At 38.2% G+C, this 19,977-nt stretch overlaps 1 protein-coding gene across 1 annotated transcript in view; it reads left to right on the forward strand.

Annotated features, from left to right (window-relative positions):
- Window positions 1-19,977, forward strand: part of MRTFB (myocardin related transcription factor B) — a 70,552-nt gene that overhangs the window by 1,358 nt on the left and 49,217 nt on the right. The window contains 3 exon segments of the mRNA XM_085237976.1: window positions 352-404; window positions 791-995; window positions 16,646-16,812. Coding sequence (XP_085094102.1) covers window positions 16,659-16,812 — 154 coding nt within the window. The 5' untranslated portion in view covers window positions 352-404; window positions 791-995; window positions 16,646-16,658.

The raw sequence follows: 19,977 nt of genomic DNA on the forward strand, positions 1-19,977 counted from the left end.
CAAGTAGGACTTGAAGGAGCTAGAACTTGTTCCATGTATTGTGGTTGGGTTAGAGGTGCATCTCTAGCACTATTAGCTTTGCCAGAGGTAACTGGAAAAACAAATAACTGGTGTGTTAGAATTTGAGCCACAAGGTGAAAGGTGCTGAAGAATGAAATCAGAACACAGTGAAAGTAGTTTACCTTAAGGATTGTTAACACAGGAACTTTAACATAAAAGTGTAGGAGCTAAGAAAGAAAAACTCGCATTGTTAACGTTTTAAATTTGAGCAAGATGGTATATGCAACTTTTAAGACAATCCTTGTAACATCTTTTGTGATCTTTGTTTTTCTTATCTTTTCCATTTACCAGAAATGTGCTGAAAGCAGACACTACAAGAGGACACTATAAGAGAAGAATCCAAGGTAAGTGCTGCATCTTAGAACTACTGCAATTTCTTTAATACAGGTTTTTTAATTCATGAAACTGTGGTATGAAACTTGTGGGTATTTTTTTTTTTTTTAGATGAGCCATGTATTATATATTAGCCATATATATATATATATATATATACACACACACACACACACACACAATTATTTAATAATCCTGGTAAAGTTGATGGTTTTTTGTATAAAAATGTTTAGTTTTTTTTCCTCATGCAAAAAAAGAATTTGGGGATATGGGTAAGTCATCTATTTTTTTTAATTTTTTTATTTTTTTTCCTTTGAGGACTGTCATGCTTACAAGCTTTTGCAGATTTTGAAATACCGTTTCTAAATGTTAGCACCATTTTGTTTATATTCAACAGTTACTTGACAGTGACTCAGGTTACTTTACTAGAAGAGCACGTTACAGCACGGCACTTCCAGACTGCCACCATACAGTGCGTTGTGATTAAATAGATCCTGTTATAGATGAAGATGGGAAGCTGCCTTCTCACAGGGAGTAACGGAGAATGTTGTGGTAGGATTGTACTTCAGTGTTAAGAAGACTAACCAGCTTAGTAAAATAAGGTATACAATCAATGAATGTACAGATGTTATAATTATGGAATATACCAGAGAGATTGGCTAAGCAGGTTATTATACAAAAGAGAATAGATAGAGTGCTTACCTGTGTCCTAGGCTCACTGCAAAACTCCAATAGAATGGATCTCCAGAAAGAGACCCTTCCCTGCTGGCAGTCAGCAATTAAATGGCTCTAGGAGAGGTGCAGCCAGGCTCCACCCCTTTCTGCAGCACAGGAGAATTGCCTTCACCTGTGCTGCCGTGGCTGACTCACTGCTTGCCTCAGGTGATCAATCAGAGGTTCAGGCCGTGATTCAAGCCTCCTTGATCATTTCTGAAGCCTTTCTAAGATAAAACAGAACATTATTTCACCTCTACTGAAAAAGCCAGACAAATTTTATGGCTAAGAACTGCTCAAGAGTCTGCAAGAAGAGCAACAACTACAAAATCTTCTGGATATGTGCAGAAAGTAGTATGTATCTGGAGCACTGATGTATTCCAACAAATCTGCTTGCAGCCTAAGCCAAACTGGAGTCTACTACTGGAGTATCCCAGCCAGATAGTGGAATGTAGTGAGAATAATCACGAGTGCAGTCTGACTTAAAAAGCAAAGATAATTTCCAGAGTTTACTAGGAATTTTTAATTATGGCTCTAAGAGTGTGGTGGTCTGCCTTTATGCTAACTTGCCATTTGTGTAACCACACTGAATGATGGGGTACATTTGACTTTCCTAGTGTGTAAATGCTGTCAAGATACTTCATGGAATCACATTTCTCCTCTGGTCTTAAAATGCAGTGAAAGCTACCAATAATGGACTTGGAAATATTCAACGTATTATTTCTCTGTGCTTCACCTAATCACTCGTGAAAGCCTATTGCTTCATTTGATGGAAAAGAACCCGAGATGCGACTTGGCTGGCTTCTAGAGGGTTTTGAATTGGATGGTGCTATCTCCTGCCTTGTCTGTACATTTTTTTTTATTTTTTGGACAAGTTAACCAGCTTCTGAGAGAAATATCTCAACTGATTTTGTAACCATACTCCTAAGTTTGATGTTTAGTAGAGAAGTCCTCGTCAGACAGAACTCTGATTGGCAGCAGCTGTCTGGGCAGTCAGAAATATTCACTCTGGACTGGGCATATAGGACACTCTGTCACTTGTCTGGCGAGGGTGGCAAGTGAGGCACAGTTGGGAAACTGGAGTTACTGGAAGCTTGGACTGTTAACAAATCACTAGTTTTCAGGGAGAGTAATCTCATTTGATAAGCACTTAGCTCTAAAATCACTAGTAAATGAATAAATGAACTAATAAAATCAAATTAAAATACTATTTCAGTTTTTGTTGTGTAATTTCAAATCACTTTTAATCTTATTTAACTGTTCTATCAGAAGAGGCAAGTATAGCATTAGAAATGAATAATTGATGATCTTAGTAAATAGGAAGGTACCGAATGAAAACGTAGTCATGGTCCATCTGAATATTGTAGAACTACACTAGTGAAAATATGGAGGTCACTCCAAAAGTAATACCTCCTAATTATTTCAATGGAAACTACAGCAGACATGAAGGGCACAATAACATGACTTGAGAGAGCAAATTCGCAGCTACAAAACACTATTTTTCAACATAGTCACCAGCATTAGTTGTGCTTTTTTGCCAGTGATAAACAAGACCCTGCATGCCATGGTCATAAAAACCTGTGTGCCCATCTGGAACATGAGTAGTCTTTCACAACACTATTGCCACTGCTGAAATGCACCACCTACTGCCTCATTGTATTAACAGCCACTGTTTGGTTTCCATAAATGTTCACAAGTGCTGATGAATGTCAGTGGGGGCCATTTTTTTCACATGGAGGAACTCAGTTCCACCCTTTGCTCCACCCACACTTCCACTCAGGCGCCATTCTGTCACAGTGCCCCTCTGCTGCCATCTGTCACACAGCAACACCACGGCACGGAACGTTGGTGGGAAGGTTCAGCCTCTGCTGCCATCCCACCTACAGCTGCCTCTGACATCGTGGGCTGACATCACAAAATAGGAGGCATTACTTTCGGAGCAGACCTTGTATTGTCTCTTTCTAATCACGGTGGAGTAATTTGCAATTCTGCTCCATACTAAGGGTAGATATAAACAGTCCTCTCTTCTTTGTGGTTGCACTGCACTTCGTTCTGTGCTGATTAATAGTAATGCTTTCTAGGCATATTAATCATAGAATTGCTCAGATAGAAAAAGACCACCAAGATCATCAAGTCCAGCCTCGGTGTAACCATACTCCCCTACCTCTAACAGCCCTCTGCTAAATCACGGCCCTGAGCACCACATCCAAACGGATTTTAAACACATCCAGGGATGGTGACTCAACCACCTCCCTGGGCAGCCCATTGCAGTGCTGAACAACCTTTCTGTAAAGAAGTGTTTCCTGAGATCCAACCTAAACTTACCCTGGCACAACTTGAGGCCATTTCCCCTCGTCCTGTCACCAGTGAGAAGAGACCAGCCCCGCTCTCACTGCAATCACCTTTCAGGTATTGGAAGAGAGCAGTGAGGTCTCCCTTCAGCCTCCTTTTCCCCAGACCAAACAGCCCCACTTCCTTCAGTTGCTCCTCATAGGCCATATTCTCCAAGCCCTTCACAAGCCTTGCTGCCCTTCTTTGCACCTGCTCCAGCATCTCCATGTCCTTTCTGTACTGAGGTGCTCAAAACTGAACACAGCATTCGAGGTGAGGCCTCACCAGTGCTGAGTGCAGGGAGAATCGTGTTTCATGATAACCAAAATACAGGCTTAGGTAACATAGAACAGCCTGGTACGCTACTCTTCTGAAAGCAATGGGGATTGTTCTCATGTATAATTGAAGTGGTGAACTTAATGCTGAGTGCTTTAGGCCCATGGAGGCAAGAACTCAGATAAGTTGCCAGGGCTTCTTGCTTTTCCAGCATGAAGCTGGGGGCAAGACATTTTCCTTTGTTTCTGTCATGGTAAATACAATGCTAGGTCGCTTCATGTTCTGTAGTCTGTCTGCAACCCTTGATTCTTACAGGGAATATGTCTGCTACTCTTTTAGCAACATGCCTGAACAACTAGAATTAAGCCTGTTTGTAAATCAACATTTCATCTTTTCATCATGAAATAAACCTTTCATCTTTGCATCTGTAAATGAGATTTTTGTGTGCTGCATCAAGCATAGTGAGCTTGACTTCTTGACATTGATTCTTGAGCAGTTTTTATCATCTTAGGAGCCTAAATTCCTTAATAGTCACTTTGGAACAAAAGTTTTCCAGATTTTTCTTTTGTGATCGGGATTGACAGCTGCTGTAAAATTACACTGAGGCTCTCTGAGCCACCACCACAAAAATCTTCCATATCCTGAATCTCTAAAGCAAATTCACATTACAGAATATATTAAATTGTGTTCAGATTATTGTTATTAAATCCAGATGTTAATATAACAGTTGTGCACTTGTGTGATAAGCTGAATCTTTCTGACTGTTTATTCCATATTTTAAGATCTCATATTTGGGTACTTGGCTAAAGCCGTTAATTAAATGTTTGAAAACTGGTTTTAAATCTGGGCATGATGCCAAAAGCAACAGAGAGAAAGGAGTCATAGTTGAGTTCGTTTTTGATCTTCACACCAAACAGAAATGCAGATCAACCAAACGTGGAAAAAAAAATGGCAGGCTCCGTGTTTTTTCTTCCTTTATCGAAATGTGAATTTGCAAGGTAATCAGCCATAATCTGTCGTCATGAAAAAGGTGGACAGTGGCATTTTTGTTGTTGGAAGACTAGGAAACAGTTGCTTAAACTTGATTAAAAATTCTGGAGACATTAAAGTCAGTTTGCCAGACAACCCTTACTATAAATGAAAAAGAGCTCATAAAAAAATTCAAAAGCAGAGAAACTTGTGAAAATAGAGTTCCAGGTGGTATATTCCACTGAAGTCCAGTTATGTCCTTAAAGGCTCTTACATCTCACGAAGTGATGGCTTTCTCAGTACTTCCTATCCGCAGAGAAAGAGAGACACCGACACGCAGACAGGGAGGCGTGGGCATTGCTGGCTCTATCCTTTATTTTGCTCCCATTCCATAGAACATGAAAATGTACTGTTTGACGAGGTCCTAATCCTGCAAAGCTTTAAGCGCTCGTTTATGACATCAGGCTCACTGCACAAAGTTAAACACATGCTTGATGCTTTTCAGGATTTAGAAACAGATGTTAGTACAGCTTTAGGGAAGCAATGGCTGTGACTTAGCATAAGCAAGGAAATCTATAAATGTCATTGATGAGTACTCAGAGAAGTGAGCTGTGGTCTTACAAAGTGCTCATACTTAAATGTAATCTGAGTGGACGTGCTGTGTCACAGTAACCTCACTTTGTTTTAAAGCACTGTGTAAGTTGTACACGTTAGCAGTGTTTTTGGATGTAGTGAATTAGCAGTCTTTCTCCGTGTATTTGATTTTTGCATGTAAGTCACTTTTTAAGTGTGAAAGCAGAGCAGAATTTATGCTTTTTTTGCTAATCTTTCTTCGGTGATAATACAGTGAAAGAGGGACTTGGAATGTGTGTGTTTTGAACAAGGAGCTTTCTGAATACGCAAAATTACCGTACAGAAATTAATGGAATCTTTCTGATGATTGCATTTGTCTTGAATTGTACCATTTGTGTGTTACTTAGATTTTTGACTAATAAATCTAATTATTTCGGAGCATTTGGGTATTCATTATGGTATCATGTTACTTGGTAGGAAATACTTCCATAGCTTGTTTTTCAGGGCTCTTTTTTAAAATAATAATCATCATCATCATCTTAAAAACACATCCATAAGAAATATAACTTAAATCAGATTATCAGAAGGAATCCCTTGTGGTGTGATACAAGTGATGAATGTGATAACAAGACTCACTATCATGAAATAGTGAGAAATTGGTCCTAAAGCAAAGCTGAGCAGGTAACAAGTGGGTTTGGGCCTTGCTTTTACTTCTGCAAAAAAGTCCAGTGTTTCTGGAGTTCAGCTGATACAGCCTAGGTAAATACTGAGTATAGCTACAACCATCACACAGCTATGTGACCTTATGGGAATGACTGAAAACTGTTTTGTAGGTTAATGTATCACATGCTGCAATTTCATCAGGGGTTTCTGTTCAGCCAAAGGATTTTAGTAACCTATTTGTAATGGTAACAGTCACCTTGTTTCAGGTAAATAATTAATGAGAAGTCATTACTTACTGCTCAGTCTTGGTTGTTTCTGACTTTGTATGGGTTATTTACATTAATTCTTCTTCAGATCTGTGTCAGTTGTAGCAGCAGTTATACTGTGAGCTGCAAATGCTGCCAGTTTATAAAAGTGAGCAAATGCAGTCAGTTCGTGCAGAATGTAAATCATCCATGTGACTGCAGGAATTAGAAATCTTCCAGTATGAAACAAGCTTCAGAGAATCACTCTACATCTTTAGATGGTTTCAGCCATCTTTCTCTGCTTTTGTGGATAATGCAGTGTAACTGGTGATTTCTCCTGCACTCGGATCAGCATGGTGAGAGAAGCTGAGGTGTTCTGGCTGTGGCAGATCTGAGTTGAGTGGTTAATGACTCCCTCCTTCCTCTGCCAGATGTTCCACCCTTCCTCAATTTTACCAGCTTAACCACTTGATTGCTTTCTTAGCAGGTCCTGTAAAACAGGCCTAGTTTTAAGAAGGCATTTGCACAGAACTGGAAAAACAGGAAGGTGGACTCTGGGAAATGTTGAAATGTTGATGGTAACAACCTACAGCAGCCAGTAGCACATCTTTCTCTGCACTGGGAAAGTTCTGAGCAGAAGCAAATGTGGGGAACACAGGGAGAAAGTGAAAATCTGAAAACGAGGATGGATAAAGCGCTGTACAATACGTACCATTCTTTTTTTTCTTTTAAGACTAAAACAGACTGATTAACATTTCTGAATTTACTGTTTCTTAAATATTTTGGGCAGTGGTGGGGGCAGAATGTAGTCCAAAAGAAGTTCTGTAGCAGTAAGTGGATGTAGTCAAGAGATTCAACATCTAGATGTTATGGCAGATTGGGAACATCTCGTTGAGGCAACAGTCAAGGGAAGAAAAGATACAATAGGAGAAGTACATGGAGAACATTTGATGGGTAAAGTGAAAGTTGGGACAGATATAGTAGGAGAAGTGATTTACTGATACATGGCAGATGGAAAAAATTAGTGAATGTGGGAAGAGGAATTGAGAAGCAAAGGGAGTATTGAAATGATCCACAGAGCAAAGAACTGTGATCTGCTGCCAGAAAAGAAATAATGGAATTAAAATTTGAAGAAAAACCTGGGCTGTGGAAATAATATCTTAATAAATAATCCTTAGTGGATATGTTGTTTTGATCAGATTATCAGTAATTTTCTAACAGGGTCTCTAAAAAAAATAGAGTATAGTATAGTATAAGGCCTTGGATTTTTTTTGTTTGTTTTTGCAAAAGTATCTTTTAATGGAATTCAAAAACATGTCTTTGAGGAAGGAGAGGCATTAGATTTTTCAGCTTTTTTTTACTGATTTATTAATGATTAAGCACTTGGTGTGTTTTGGTGCTGGTGAATTGCTTTAGCCAGTGTTTAGGAACTCTGACAAATGAACTTCAGTGACTGTCAGATGATAGAAATGTCTCAGCTATCAGAAGGAATACTAAAGTAATTACATTCTGATTGTGCTGTTGAAGAACAAAATGTCTAATATACAAATAAAATTTAAATTACTACGTAGGAGAGAAATTACAGCTTGAAATGCTTTCAGACTTAGGAGTTGTAAGCTGTGTGTTACTCTAGTTGTGATGTGTTTTTGAAATGCTCAGTAAGAGCTTTTTCTGCACTATGCAGAAGGATATTAGAAAATGATATTTAGAAATGTTTCAGCCTGTGCTGTGAGGGTTTTTCTGGCTGTCCCAGCAGCTCAGACAAGGTCATAGTAAACCAGAAGCAGGATGGTGGAAATCGTCTGACCGACCGGTGACTTTGTCAGTCAGCAGACTTGCAGATGGTGGTTCTAACAGAAGCGACCTGTGTCTGGTGACTGTTATCAGACCTACCTGGTCAATAGCTGGAGTTTAAGTTATTTTAACATTTGAAGTAGATGTTCCGGCTGTGTTAAATGGCTCTTACGGAGGGTTATCCCTGTAGTTTTTTAAGAATAAGGCGGTGTTGCACTTCCTATGTTAAAATCCATTAGCAGTGTTTTCCTTGTAATTTAGAAATACTGTGTTCTTTACTGTGAAGAGCAGTTTACCAACTATCATCTACTCACATCATATGAGTTACATTAATTCCTGAGGTTAGTACTTTCACTGTAAGTTTATAAATGTTTTCCATAAGATCTCTGAAAATGATCAGTCTTAACTGAATGAATGAAATAATTTGTTGCAGTCAGGCTTTCTCAGTTTTCGGACTGCACCCAGGTGCAGTCTTTGAATACGAGAGGCTTTTTTCTCTGTACTTATTAACTTTCTGTTGATGAAAGTCTTAAGTTTTTTAAGTAGTTCTGAAGGCCGTTACGTTTCTTCCCGTATCAGCTTCTTCTTGGATGCTGCCAGTTCTGAGTAAGGGGGGGACTCTTCTGTTTCATTTAACATGGACGGACATGAGAATGGTGATCGTTGTACAAGGAGGTTTAGTGACTTTTTTCATTTGAAATGGTAGTTAGAGATAATACTAAAAAATAGCAGATTTATGGATGCTAAAGCTGTTAAGTTTAGCAATCGATGCCAAACTCTACAGCAAACAATTCCATAGTTGGTCTGTCCTACTTATTTTTTACCAAGCAGCTTTGTAGAGAATGAAATATTGAAACATACAGTAGTTTAACAGATAAGACTTCTTTGAAAGCGGGTGTAGGCAACATAAACTCTCCTGAGCTAAAGTTTCTGCACTATTGGCCATTAGCTAATTTCAGTATGGAAAATGGAATTCCAGTTCATGTTAGTCTTGGAGTTCATGAGAAATTGTGAGGGCACAGACTGTGGATTGCAGCACTGAACTGTTTAGAACATCAGAGTCTTCAGGCACCCTACTAATAACATACTTCTGGTTATTTTAGAGTATGGATGTTGATCCGGGGATTAAGTTGGATTTACTTATTATCTTTGTGTGTACTCATAAAAAAGCAGCGAGCGATATCCCTCCCTGAGGTCTTGCTTTGTCAGCCGGGCAATGCTGGTGAGCATCTTAGAAGCATTCTTGATCTGAGAAGTAAAAAGGTTGGATTTTTTTTTGCAAAGAGTATTGTTTGATTTTTGAAGCCAAAATATTCTGTTTGCAATATATATCTTCATGCTTAATTTCCAGTGTTCAGGAAGTTGGGGATATGTGAGAGCTTTTTGTTTTGCTGTTTATTTTTTACCTTAAGCTTAAACATTTGGATTTAAGCATTCTCTTATTGTGCATTGTTACTGTATCTGTGAAAAAAACTATAACAGTTCTTGGGAAGATGCTTTGGGGTGTAAATCTAGTATAGATGATATCACTGCGTTCACATTCTGACCTTTTGTCACTACTGTATAAAAAGTCAGGTCCCTGCACACTGCATGGGGTATGAGCAGTAGAACTACCATTCAAACGCTCACTGTTTGGTTCACTGTTACCAAATATAATGTAACACTGTACTGTTAGCTTCTGGGTCAGGTGACATAATTCGGGCTTTGACTCTGCTGTATTTGGTGCAATTTGGAGAAGAGGAGAGTGAAGACTGAGGTGGAAAGAGATTGTCTTTCTGAAGCCATGAACCTAAATGTGACAGCTGGTATATAAATGATGAAACCTGGGTGCTCTTTTCCTTTAAGTGGCTTTTTAAAGTTTGCAGTGGCCTTGGTAAAGCCCTCGTTAATACTTCTAAGCCAATCAAAGTCATATTTGTCCAGTTCCAACAGCAGCTTTGGCTAACTGGAGTAAGTAGTGTGAGAACTATATTGACTATAGAATTCATTTTGACTCTAGGATAATGACAAGCACAGCAGAGAATAATTTAGTGAAGAGTTAGGAGAGTGCCGAAATTTTGTGCCACTGCCTCTTTCAGTTGAGAAAGATTGGCATTCATATCCACACAGCCTGCATGTGATGAATCCATGACACAGTGTAGGGAGCTGTGGGCACCCAGCCCGTGGGGAGCAATAGGGAAGGCTTCAAAATCTTCCAGTTGCAGATCGTCAGAGGGTTTGGTCTCAAATGACAGCGGCACATCTTAAAGCTTCCACCTTCCTTTAGTGGAAGATCTTTGGTGGTACTTTTGTCGTTACATCAGGCACCGTAAGCAAAATTGTTATAAAATAGATGAATCATTGAACTTCTAAGCTGGAAATGTTAATCTAGGTCTCCATTTTATTTCTAGTTGAAAGAAACAACGTGGAGGAGATTAAACATTTCTAGGAACTTTGCAAAGTAAAACCAGTCACTTGGGACACATCTTCTGCCATGCTTTTTGCAGGGATTACAGAGTGCTAATGAGAGAACAGAAAGGAGATTTTTAGATGTCAGCATAAATCATATGAAGGAAGTATGATTAATAGCTGCCGCTTAGGATTTTCAGAGCAGTGAATTTTTAATTCATACATTTATCTATCACGTTCTGAATTTTTCTTTTGTTCCACTAATGGGTTAAATTGTACAAGTTTTAGTTTCAGAAATTAAGAGCAAGCTGGCTGGTTGCTGTGGGAGCTAATTGAGCGCACTGCTTGCGTTGTTCATATCTGAAAGTAGCTGTGCTGGCACAATTAGCAGGCAACAAAATATCTGTGAAAAAGAATTTCTAAGCTGTCTTGAGGTTATGAATAGGGACTACTTAACCGGGTACCATCTGCCTGCGTGCGCTGAGTTGCAGTTCAGATGTACTCATCCTGATATTTGCAAGATATCTTAAATAGAAGTTCCTAGTAAGCCTTAATTGTGCTACATTATATTGAATTCATACCTAATTAGTATTTAATTTATTACTGAACATGAACAGTAATTGAATTTTGTCCTGTAATAGCTAACTGTATTTTTTAAAAGGTTACATCTTTGGCACTCCACATGCAATGTTTTGTTAACCCTTTTAATGGTGTCTAGAAATAAAGAGAAGCAAGGTGTTTCTTTTTCAAGACATTTCATTTTACAGAAATCATTCTGTAACGTTCAGTTGTGCTCATGAAGGAAGGTAGAAAGTAGCATGTTTCACAGGAAACAGTCCTGCAGTTCCTTCCTCTTTGACTTGAATCCTAATGTTTTCCTTGCTTTGTTCTATTCAAGGGCTTGGTTTACAGGCACTGAAATAAACAGAATAGCACCTGCAGCTTAGTCATGAATGGGAACATCTTGAAGTAGCAAAGCAAACAAATGAAATCATGAAGTTATACCTTTTCTGAAATGCCTTGGGTGTTCTACCAATACTCATTGTTAAAACTGAGCAACATTTCAGCTGTTGAAGAAGCCTGAACGTGTTAAAGAGTATGGACAAAGTTACTGATAAAAGTTAATTTCTGAATTGTCAGAGCTCCTATTAAAAAGCATCTAAGATATGACGGCACTAAAATATCTAGCAGTTCTGTGATGTGTTAGTATTATCAACTGTTTAACCTTGACTCTGGACTTAAGCTATCAAGTGCCTTAATAATACCAAAAGGAACATTTATGCTTTGATTTGTTTAGGTGGTCAACTTCAACACCATTTATGTTTCCCTGCCATAAGAAATCATGGACACGAGTGGCTCTAAAAGCACTGCATGCTGCTACCTCAGCACACTATCCCAGATAAAAATCATTAACGCTCACTGGTCAAGTTGAAGTGTGTTTGAAAGTGTACCTGACCTCTGAAAGCTTATTACTGTTCCAGAGATCATTGTCTCCACTGCAGGTTTTTGAGACGTTGACAAGGAGATCCAAGAGCTCCATGCACAGGACGTGCACAGGCTGGTCGGCTCACCTGCTGGATGTGGTGCTTGAGCTGTATTAAGAGCATCTTTTGTGGTGCTTCCTGACACATTACAAAATAAACAAATAAACAAATAAAATTTGCAATTCTAGTATTCTTTCCATTGCTGATTCTGGTGTTTTACAAACTGATAGCTATATCATTCGAATTTTCTGAGTTTTACAAGTTGAGAAACTGAAACCTATGTGATTTGCCAGCATGATACCATAATAAATTATGTACTGTAGCCTGGCATCCCTGATGTCTAATCTGGTGTGACAAGAATTTTATATGACATTATAGTAAAACTGTGGTAAGATCAGCCATTTGACTTGGCCTGTGTGAATGCAGTGTGATTCTGGAGGTTTTTTTCCAGCAGATTTTGAACATATCAAACTGGCTTAACTGCCTAAGTATGCTACCAATTTCATTGGTTATGCCGAATAGAATCCCAGCTCTGGTGTCCCAAGTGGCAGAGAGGTATGCATTTTCTCCTTTCTGAGGTTTTTCTAAGGAAATATCTCTTAGAGATAAAATGATTTTTAAAAAAAGAAGCATTTGTCTTCAGCAGTTAAGAAAGATAGCAACCACCTACAATCTGTGAGGACACTTACATAAGAGTCGTTTACTGTACAGTAGTTCTTTCCCAGTACTGGCATACTGCTTCTGAGTAGTTGTCAGACAAATATGAACTGATGCCTTGCTTGCAGCGTTGGTGCATGTTTTGATAATCTACTCTGAAGGTTAAGTAGGAAGATAATTTCGTTCTATGATTCATTTTATTACTCTTACCTGTTTTGCCTGATTGTGTGTAAAAAAACCCTCCAAACTTCAAATCTTTTTCAGCAGTTGCAGAGGAGTGGTTTTATTTTAATTACTACAAATAAAATGGTATTATATTTTAAAAACCTTTGAAGTAGAAAGGTTTTTCATACATAAGGGAATGGCAGCTCATACAACGTTCTAACCTTCAGGTGTGTTAGTTTGAAGGAGTGCTAACCTCTGAAGAAATAACCATTGACTTCTGTTTGTCAAATTAGCTCTGTATAAAATTATGCTTTCTCAGATGACACAGAATTATGTAGAATATTTTTACTTAGAATATTAAGATTTCCATTTAACAACATGGATGTTTTAGTGGAGTATTTTTACTCTACATGTTTCTACTGTTGTGTTTGAGTTATGTGTTACTGATATGCTTCTGTACCTTGGCCTGCTTAAAATCAAGGTAACGGTTGCAGCTGTAAACGCAGGTGGCAAATATGAAGCAATTCTTTGTAATTCTTTAGGGCTGAGTAGGTTTAAAAGGGATGAGAAAAGGGGAGCAAATGTATTTTCTTTAACTGTAATTGAATAGTGCTACAACTGTACTATGGCACACAGAATTCTAAATCAGATCACAGTTTCTCACATTTACACACGATGGCTGAATAAAGTATTCAGTGTACAGTGTTTGATTTCAAAGTAAGCGAATGTTTTCTCCTATTTTTTGTATTTCAACTGCTGCTCACCAGTCAATTGTATTACAAGTGCTGGAATGTATTTTGGCTTTTGAAAACTGAAGGTAGATGAGAGATGTCCTGCATAACTGATCTGGTTTCACAGTGAAGTAAGTGTTGCTGGTCGTAACTTCCAGCTGATGCCAAACAAGTTGTATGCATCTCCTCTAGCAGTTAAAATGAGCGTGCTGGAAACCAGTGGTGGTTTATCACCTCATAGATAAATCAGTGTACAGAAGACATTGGTTCCATAGATAGGTCTTCCTAGTTCTTTTGAGTTTCACAATTACTTTGTCAGTCAGTAAGGAAAGCCCTATTGCCGAAGACAATAGTTTGTTAATTTTGTGAGGGTTGCGTTTAGATGTTTTTCTTTTTAGGAAGTTGAACAGCTGATGTTGCCTTAGATTTTAGTGGAACAAGAATGAAGTGTTAGATGCATTGCTTGTATTTTATTGCAAGTCTGCAATTTGTCATCTTTTTGCTATACTTTCAATATTCTGTTCATTGATTCAGCAGGCAACAGATCTGAGCCAAGTTTTGACGATGTAGGTCATGGACTTTTTATATTGATACATTAGACATCTAGGATTAGATGATCCTTTGGGAAAACAGCTGGATGCCTAACTGCCAATAGGTAAAATGTCTTCCGGCATCCTTTCAGCAGATGATTGAAAGAGGACCTTCTGCATGTAGTAGCTGTGTGTAACAGCCTTACCCAGTCCCATCAGCCTTCACAGACAGCTTCTTGAGGAAATAACAGGAATAACTTTCTGGCATCTACTGTGGTGCTTCAGTGTGCACTTACCTTGCATGCCGCAGCCTGTTCCCAATTTTCTTCACAGAGTCTCATTGCTGTGAAGCTCTATGAACAAATAAATAGCGGACGTCACTACAAATTCATTTATTTATTTATGAACACATTTATTTTTAGTGGTTAAAATGGCGTACAGTTCTCGTAGAGGTTTCTCAAAAAAAATTTAAGACAAAGAATTTGTTTTGCTGGGAATTGGAAACTTTCAGATAGAGTTAGAACTCTGAACTTTGCTTTAGAGGCTTCCTGATAACCTAGCCAATTTGGATACTGTGTGAAAGCATCGTAACAGCTGGGATTTCAGATCTACAGAGAGCACTATTGCGTTACAGCAGAGCAGCAGGACAGAACAGTCACAGGTAGCAGCAGCATGGGTCGCTGGTTTTGAAGAGAGGGGATGCAGGGGGAGAATTCTGAGTGAAGTTCCCCAGAGATGGTGCAAATCGCCAGCCCTGCTGACCTTCAGAACTTAGTGAGACAAGTTACTAAGCAGCAGGAAGCTGCTCTGAGCTGGGAGCTGGGCCGGGTCACCTCCACAAGGTCCCTTTCAGTTCAGTTTAGTCAGATTCAAGCTGTTTTTTTGTGTGAGAAATCAGTCTGGTTTGAGTTGCTGTGCAGTGCTATGAGTAATGTCATCTAATGTGATTTAGAATCGGTCCTTGCCTTTCTCTTGTTGGAGCTGGACAGCCGAGCCACATTTACACACAGTTCTGAAACCAAGGCGAACAAACAGACAATGAATTAATTTGCCTCAGTGTTTTAGGACTGGTAAAATTTAAATTGATTTAAATTAATGCAAGGTATTTTATTACCTCTCGTGGAAAACAATTTAGTCAAAAGCTAACATGCAGCTTAATAAATGGGAAACCTTTCATACATGAGAGTGTTTCTGTTAATTTTTATATGGAGTTAAATTTGTGAGCACAGCTAATGTGGTTGGATCTCTTTGAAAAGCGATTCCAAGGTGTAAGTCACAGGCAGTAAATTGGGGATAAAATGCTGTGATTAAAGCAGGTAAGCAACTAAATTTTCACTTAAATTCTGCTCTGAAAAGAATTGCATGGTTAGTAATGAACTTAATTTGTGTGGGTGAGTGGGAGTTTGAGCAGAGCGTAATGTCAGTAAAACAAATGAGAGCTACGTGAATTGTGCTTCTAGAAGCTAAGAACAAAGAAAAAAATTGTGTAACACTGAGTGTCTTAATTTAATGTGAAAGCACCAATTGGCAACTATGGAAAATAACAAAAAATATGCACTTAACCATCATAATTGTTCTACTGAAGTACCAATCAAGCAGCGCTGGCTTATGTTTCCTATTTCAAATTGGTGCTTTCAGCAACATGATTCTTTTATCCCTTTCTATAGTGTAGGCCATTCTTTGGTGGTCACTGAACATTTTTGTCATCTTTAATTTTTTTTAAATGTCAGGTAACACATGAGATGTTCTGGCTGTGGTCACTGAACCACATATTGTCTGCACGTGGTCACTAAATACACACTGCAGCATGCAGGCATTTATATTCAGCATAGCAAAAGCCTGAACTTTAAATACGGGCAGCAGCAGTGTTTCCTAAGAAAAAATGATTAAAAATAATGAAACAGTTTAACATTAGGACATTGATTTTGTTTTATGGTTCTCCATGAATTGTTATTTCATATCGATCGTGTTTCCAGGAATCTGAGGGTGAACTGCATTGAAATCCGTAGTGATTTTATTCAAGTTTCAGTGATGGAAGCTCTGTGAGCATTGAAGAGCTTGTACCATGCTTCTGTATTCCTCACTGCCAACTAAGTGCCACATGAAGGATAGAAAATAAAGAATGAATGGGGATGTTTACTCCATCCTAGAAAGGACTTTACAATGAGTGGCTAGTGTGAAATAGAATTAATTTGAAAAATTTCATGGCAACAAACTTTCCGTGTCAGACATTAACTAACCCTTGTGTGGTTCTGTGGCAGCATCAAGTCCTGAATCAATACCAAAGTTGATTATTAATGCTGAGAAAAGTTTTGCAGTGCTCCAAAAAAATTAAAAGCTATTTGTATGTCGCCATACATTCATTCAGTATTTGCTAATAGAAGCTTTTGGAAAAAAAATGAACATTTGACACATGACCATGTGTCACTTGCTGGAAAAGGAGCTTGGGGACATCCATGTTAAGAGCTAACAACATAATTTTTCTGTAAGAAACTTCTCTGAACTGTTAAGTTGCTCACAAATACATTGCTTTAGTGCATTTTTCTTAAATCTGTGCTGGTTGTGGAAAAGTATTAGATGATGTAAATATAATTTTAAAGCTGAATCCTCTGTGCCGAGGAAGCAACCAAAGCTGGCAGTAACATGTCTACGTGATATTTCTTTTTTTCTTTCTTTGTTAATTTTATCAGCTTCTGTGTGATTAAAAGATCGCTTGCTTTCCCTCTCTCCAGAGGATTTAACACGATGGATCACGTGGGGACAGCGGATGCTGAGGACGACCCTGGATCCCTGCCACGTCTCGCCCCCAGCCCTCACAGCGAAGCAGTGGCACACGAGTTCAAGGAGCTGTCCCTGCAGCCCAGTCACTGCTTGCCTCCTCTCAATGAGCGCAAGAACGGTGAGTGCAGCTGGAGCTGTTCTCCCTTTGCTCTGTTGTTTTCTCTGGGAATAATGATCTTTGTTTGCTTTCTTCAAATAACATCGACTGTTCTCACTTGCCTTTCCAAACCACATTTTGTGGAGTTAAAGTGCCCATAGTGTTTGCTTGTAATGGAATCTGTCCGGAACAATTTCACCCATCATGGCGGATGAAAGCCTGACCTTAAAACTCCAACTGGAATATTTTGCTCAGGCACACAGAATGGAGGCGTTGTACTTATCAATAATTTTTAAGGAATAGATTATGTACAAGAGAAGTATTAATTGCTTATTTTTGAAAGGAGTTTTATTGTTATCAGACCAAAAAAAGGAATAATTAAAAATAGATTTTTCTGCAAAAATAATACTGAGTTGAAGTTTCACATTGTATCCTAGAAAGTTTAATTCACCACTTAGTTTATGGAAGAACAATGAAAGAAAATAAGATTTACGTTTCAGAAGCCTTTCCAATATCTCTCAGTTGTTGATGTTGGCATGGCAACTGAGAAAAAACGTGCTTCCACTGTTACAGTAAGCATTGGGAAGAAATCCAAATGTAGACTGCAAATCCAAATGTAAGACTGAATCCAAATGCAGGCTCATTTTTATTGGAAAGAAGGCAGGAACCTTTTGTTTGTGGTGTTTGTTTTCCCAGGCTAATATCTTAAAATAATAAAAATTTGATTTTTTTAATATTGACTGTCAGTATTGGGAACATTGAAAGTATGTAAATGCAGTATTTGATTTTGAAGGGTTTTTTAATGAGCATTAATAGCAGTAAGCTATTAATGAATTCAGTTGCAACGGTATAAGCATTATTACATAAGGAGGCAGCTGTCTGAATATCTCTGCTTTAAAGCAGAATATGTGTCCTCCTACTAGGCTGTGCGTGTCTCGCGTACTCGGGATGTGTCCATGTCACAGCACTCTGTCTCAGAAGCACAGCACGGGGTCTGTAATTTCCCACAGGAGGCACAAGCCCCATGGTGCTTTGCTTGCACCCCCCTGACTCCTACTGAATTCCAAGCGAGAAAAACGGAATGATGGGAAAACATGGCGGGGAGAGACATAGGCTTAGCTTTTTTGGATATGGAATGAATACCACTTTGAATACTTGGGCTTGTATTTTACAATTGCTTCCTTGTTTTTGTCCGTATATGTAGATCCTGATATAGAGAAAACTGTGTTTACTGGTATATTAATAAACTATTTTAAACTAAGGGATCTGCAACTTACTTATTAGTACTTTGTCTCTATATCCTTAAGAATTCTGTAATGTAGAAGAAAGATCTGTAACTTTGTCATCTAATATTTGATATTAAATGGATAATCTATATGATCCAGGGACGTACTTTGAATCTAAAGTCAAACTTCATACATCTGAAGGCTGCTACTGACTTCATATTCGTGAAATTAAACAGCAACAATCCCTTCCAAGATGGCCAACTTCTAAATTTCTTTTTGTAAGCAATCTTGCTGAGTATGTAAAGCATATATTTATCCTGTTCATGTAATGTCATTGTTCCATTATTGTTCTGCTTTTATGAATACAGAAAAATTGCCAGACAAGCAATGAAATAAGTTGTGATCCTAAACTTATCCACATTTGCTGTTTAGTATTTCATTTTTACTTCTTTTGTATCAGATGATTGTTTCTTTTCTTAGGCACTCCTCCTGTAACTTGAAAATACTCTTGTACTTTAATAAATTAGGAAAATAATTTGTAGGTAAGTTTTGTATTAACTTCAAATACAAGCTGTTAATTATTTATTTTCCAAGGAAATATCAGCAGTAAGAGATTCTAATGCTTTGGGGCTCTGGCTTCTTGGAATAGCTGATTTTCATAAATAAGGGGAAGGGGGAGGGAATTAATAATTTGCGAAATTGCCTCTCATTCCTCTGTGCCAGTTCTCTATGCCAGTTGGTTTAAGAACAGTTAGCCTTCATTATTTATTCCTCTTATTTAGTAAAACAACTTTGTAAGTATCGGGTCTCCCAGAAAGATTTTTATGTCCTCTGTGAGGAAATTCAATTGTAGGAAGCTCACATAATGGGCCATGGCCTCACATCGTTTAGGTCCTTTTATAAGACTAAGTCATTTGTTGTTTCCAAGGCAGTTATTAGCACAAGCCTACCAATTTTAAAAACAAAAAAGAACAGCAAATAGAACTGCGGAAAAGATTGAGAGTTCATATTATTGGAGAACTGTTTTGAGGAATAAAGTCTCGTAGACATGGTAAAGAAGCATTTGATGGACACCATTTATGTGGATACTATTTTCTACTCTTTTCTATTTTTTTGCTATTTCTCATACTAATTAAATGTCCTGCCACAAAGAATACTCTTCATTTAAGTAGTACTTAAATAACTCCTAAGTGTCCTGAAGAGGAGCATCCCGTTATGTTTCCTGCTGTTATGGGAAAGAAAGAGCTGACTGTCTCTGACTTTATACTGACTGGCTGTTGTTCCTGGAAGCAGAGGCCATTTTGCATTCCTGTTATTTTCCTGGAGCAACAAGAAGAGCTGTGGGCACTGCGATCTTCCAGAGCACCGAAACTATTGCTCGCCCATAATTTCAGGTTTCAGTCATTTTGGTTAACGGGAAAATTTGAGCTACGTTTTTCTAGAAGTTGTGAAAGTCAAAGTTAAAACGAGTACAAGTAAAATTTGAATTTGATTTATTGATATTTAAGAAGCTTTAAAAATTAGTATCTGTTCTAACTTTTTACCAGGACTGGATTTCTTCTGGGGTATTTTAACAAGTCAATATTTTACGAAGTCTAAGTATGAAAGACTTCCGTATACAAAAGTACAAAGGCATTTCATTGAAAAACATGGAATATTTAAGGTTTTCTGTTGAATATTTTCATGCAGGAAGCATTATATTTCCTGTGAGCTTCAGTAGTGATTCTTTAAACTTTCAGTTTACTTCCATGAAACTCTTGGATGCAGTCCAGTAGAAGGCTGAATTATTCTAGTATTGTCTGCATAGTGTTCAGCTTTTATAAGTCAGGAGAGAAACTGCATTTCAAGCTTTGTTGTTAACAGGACTAGTGTGGAAGGCTCATGGTTTGGTTTTACGTGGAGTTAATTCACAGCAGGGTAAGAGAAACATGCATTGAACTTGCAGAAACATGCCAGTAGT

The sequence above is a fragment of the Meleagris gallopavo genome, chromosome 16 (assembly GCF_905368555.1).
Source record: "Meleagris gallopavo chromosome 16, MGAL_WU_HG_1.1, whole genome shotgun sequence".
NCBI lineage: Eukaryota > Metazoa > Chordata > Aves > Galliformes > Phasianidae > Meleagris > Meleagris gallopavo.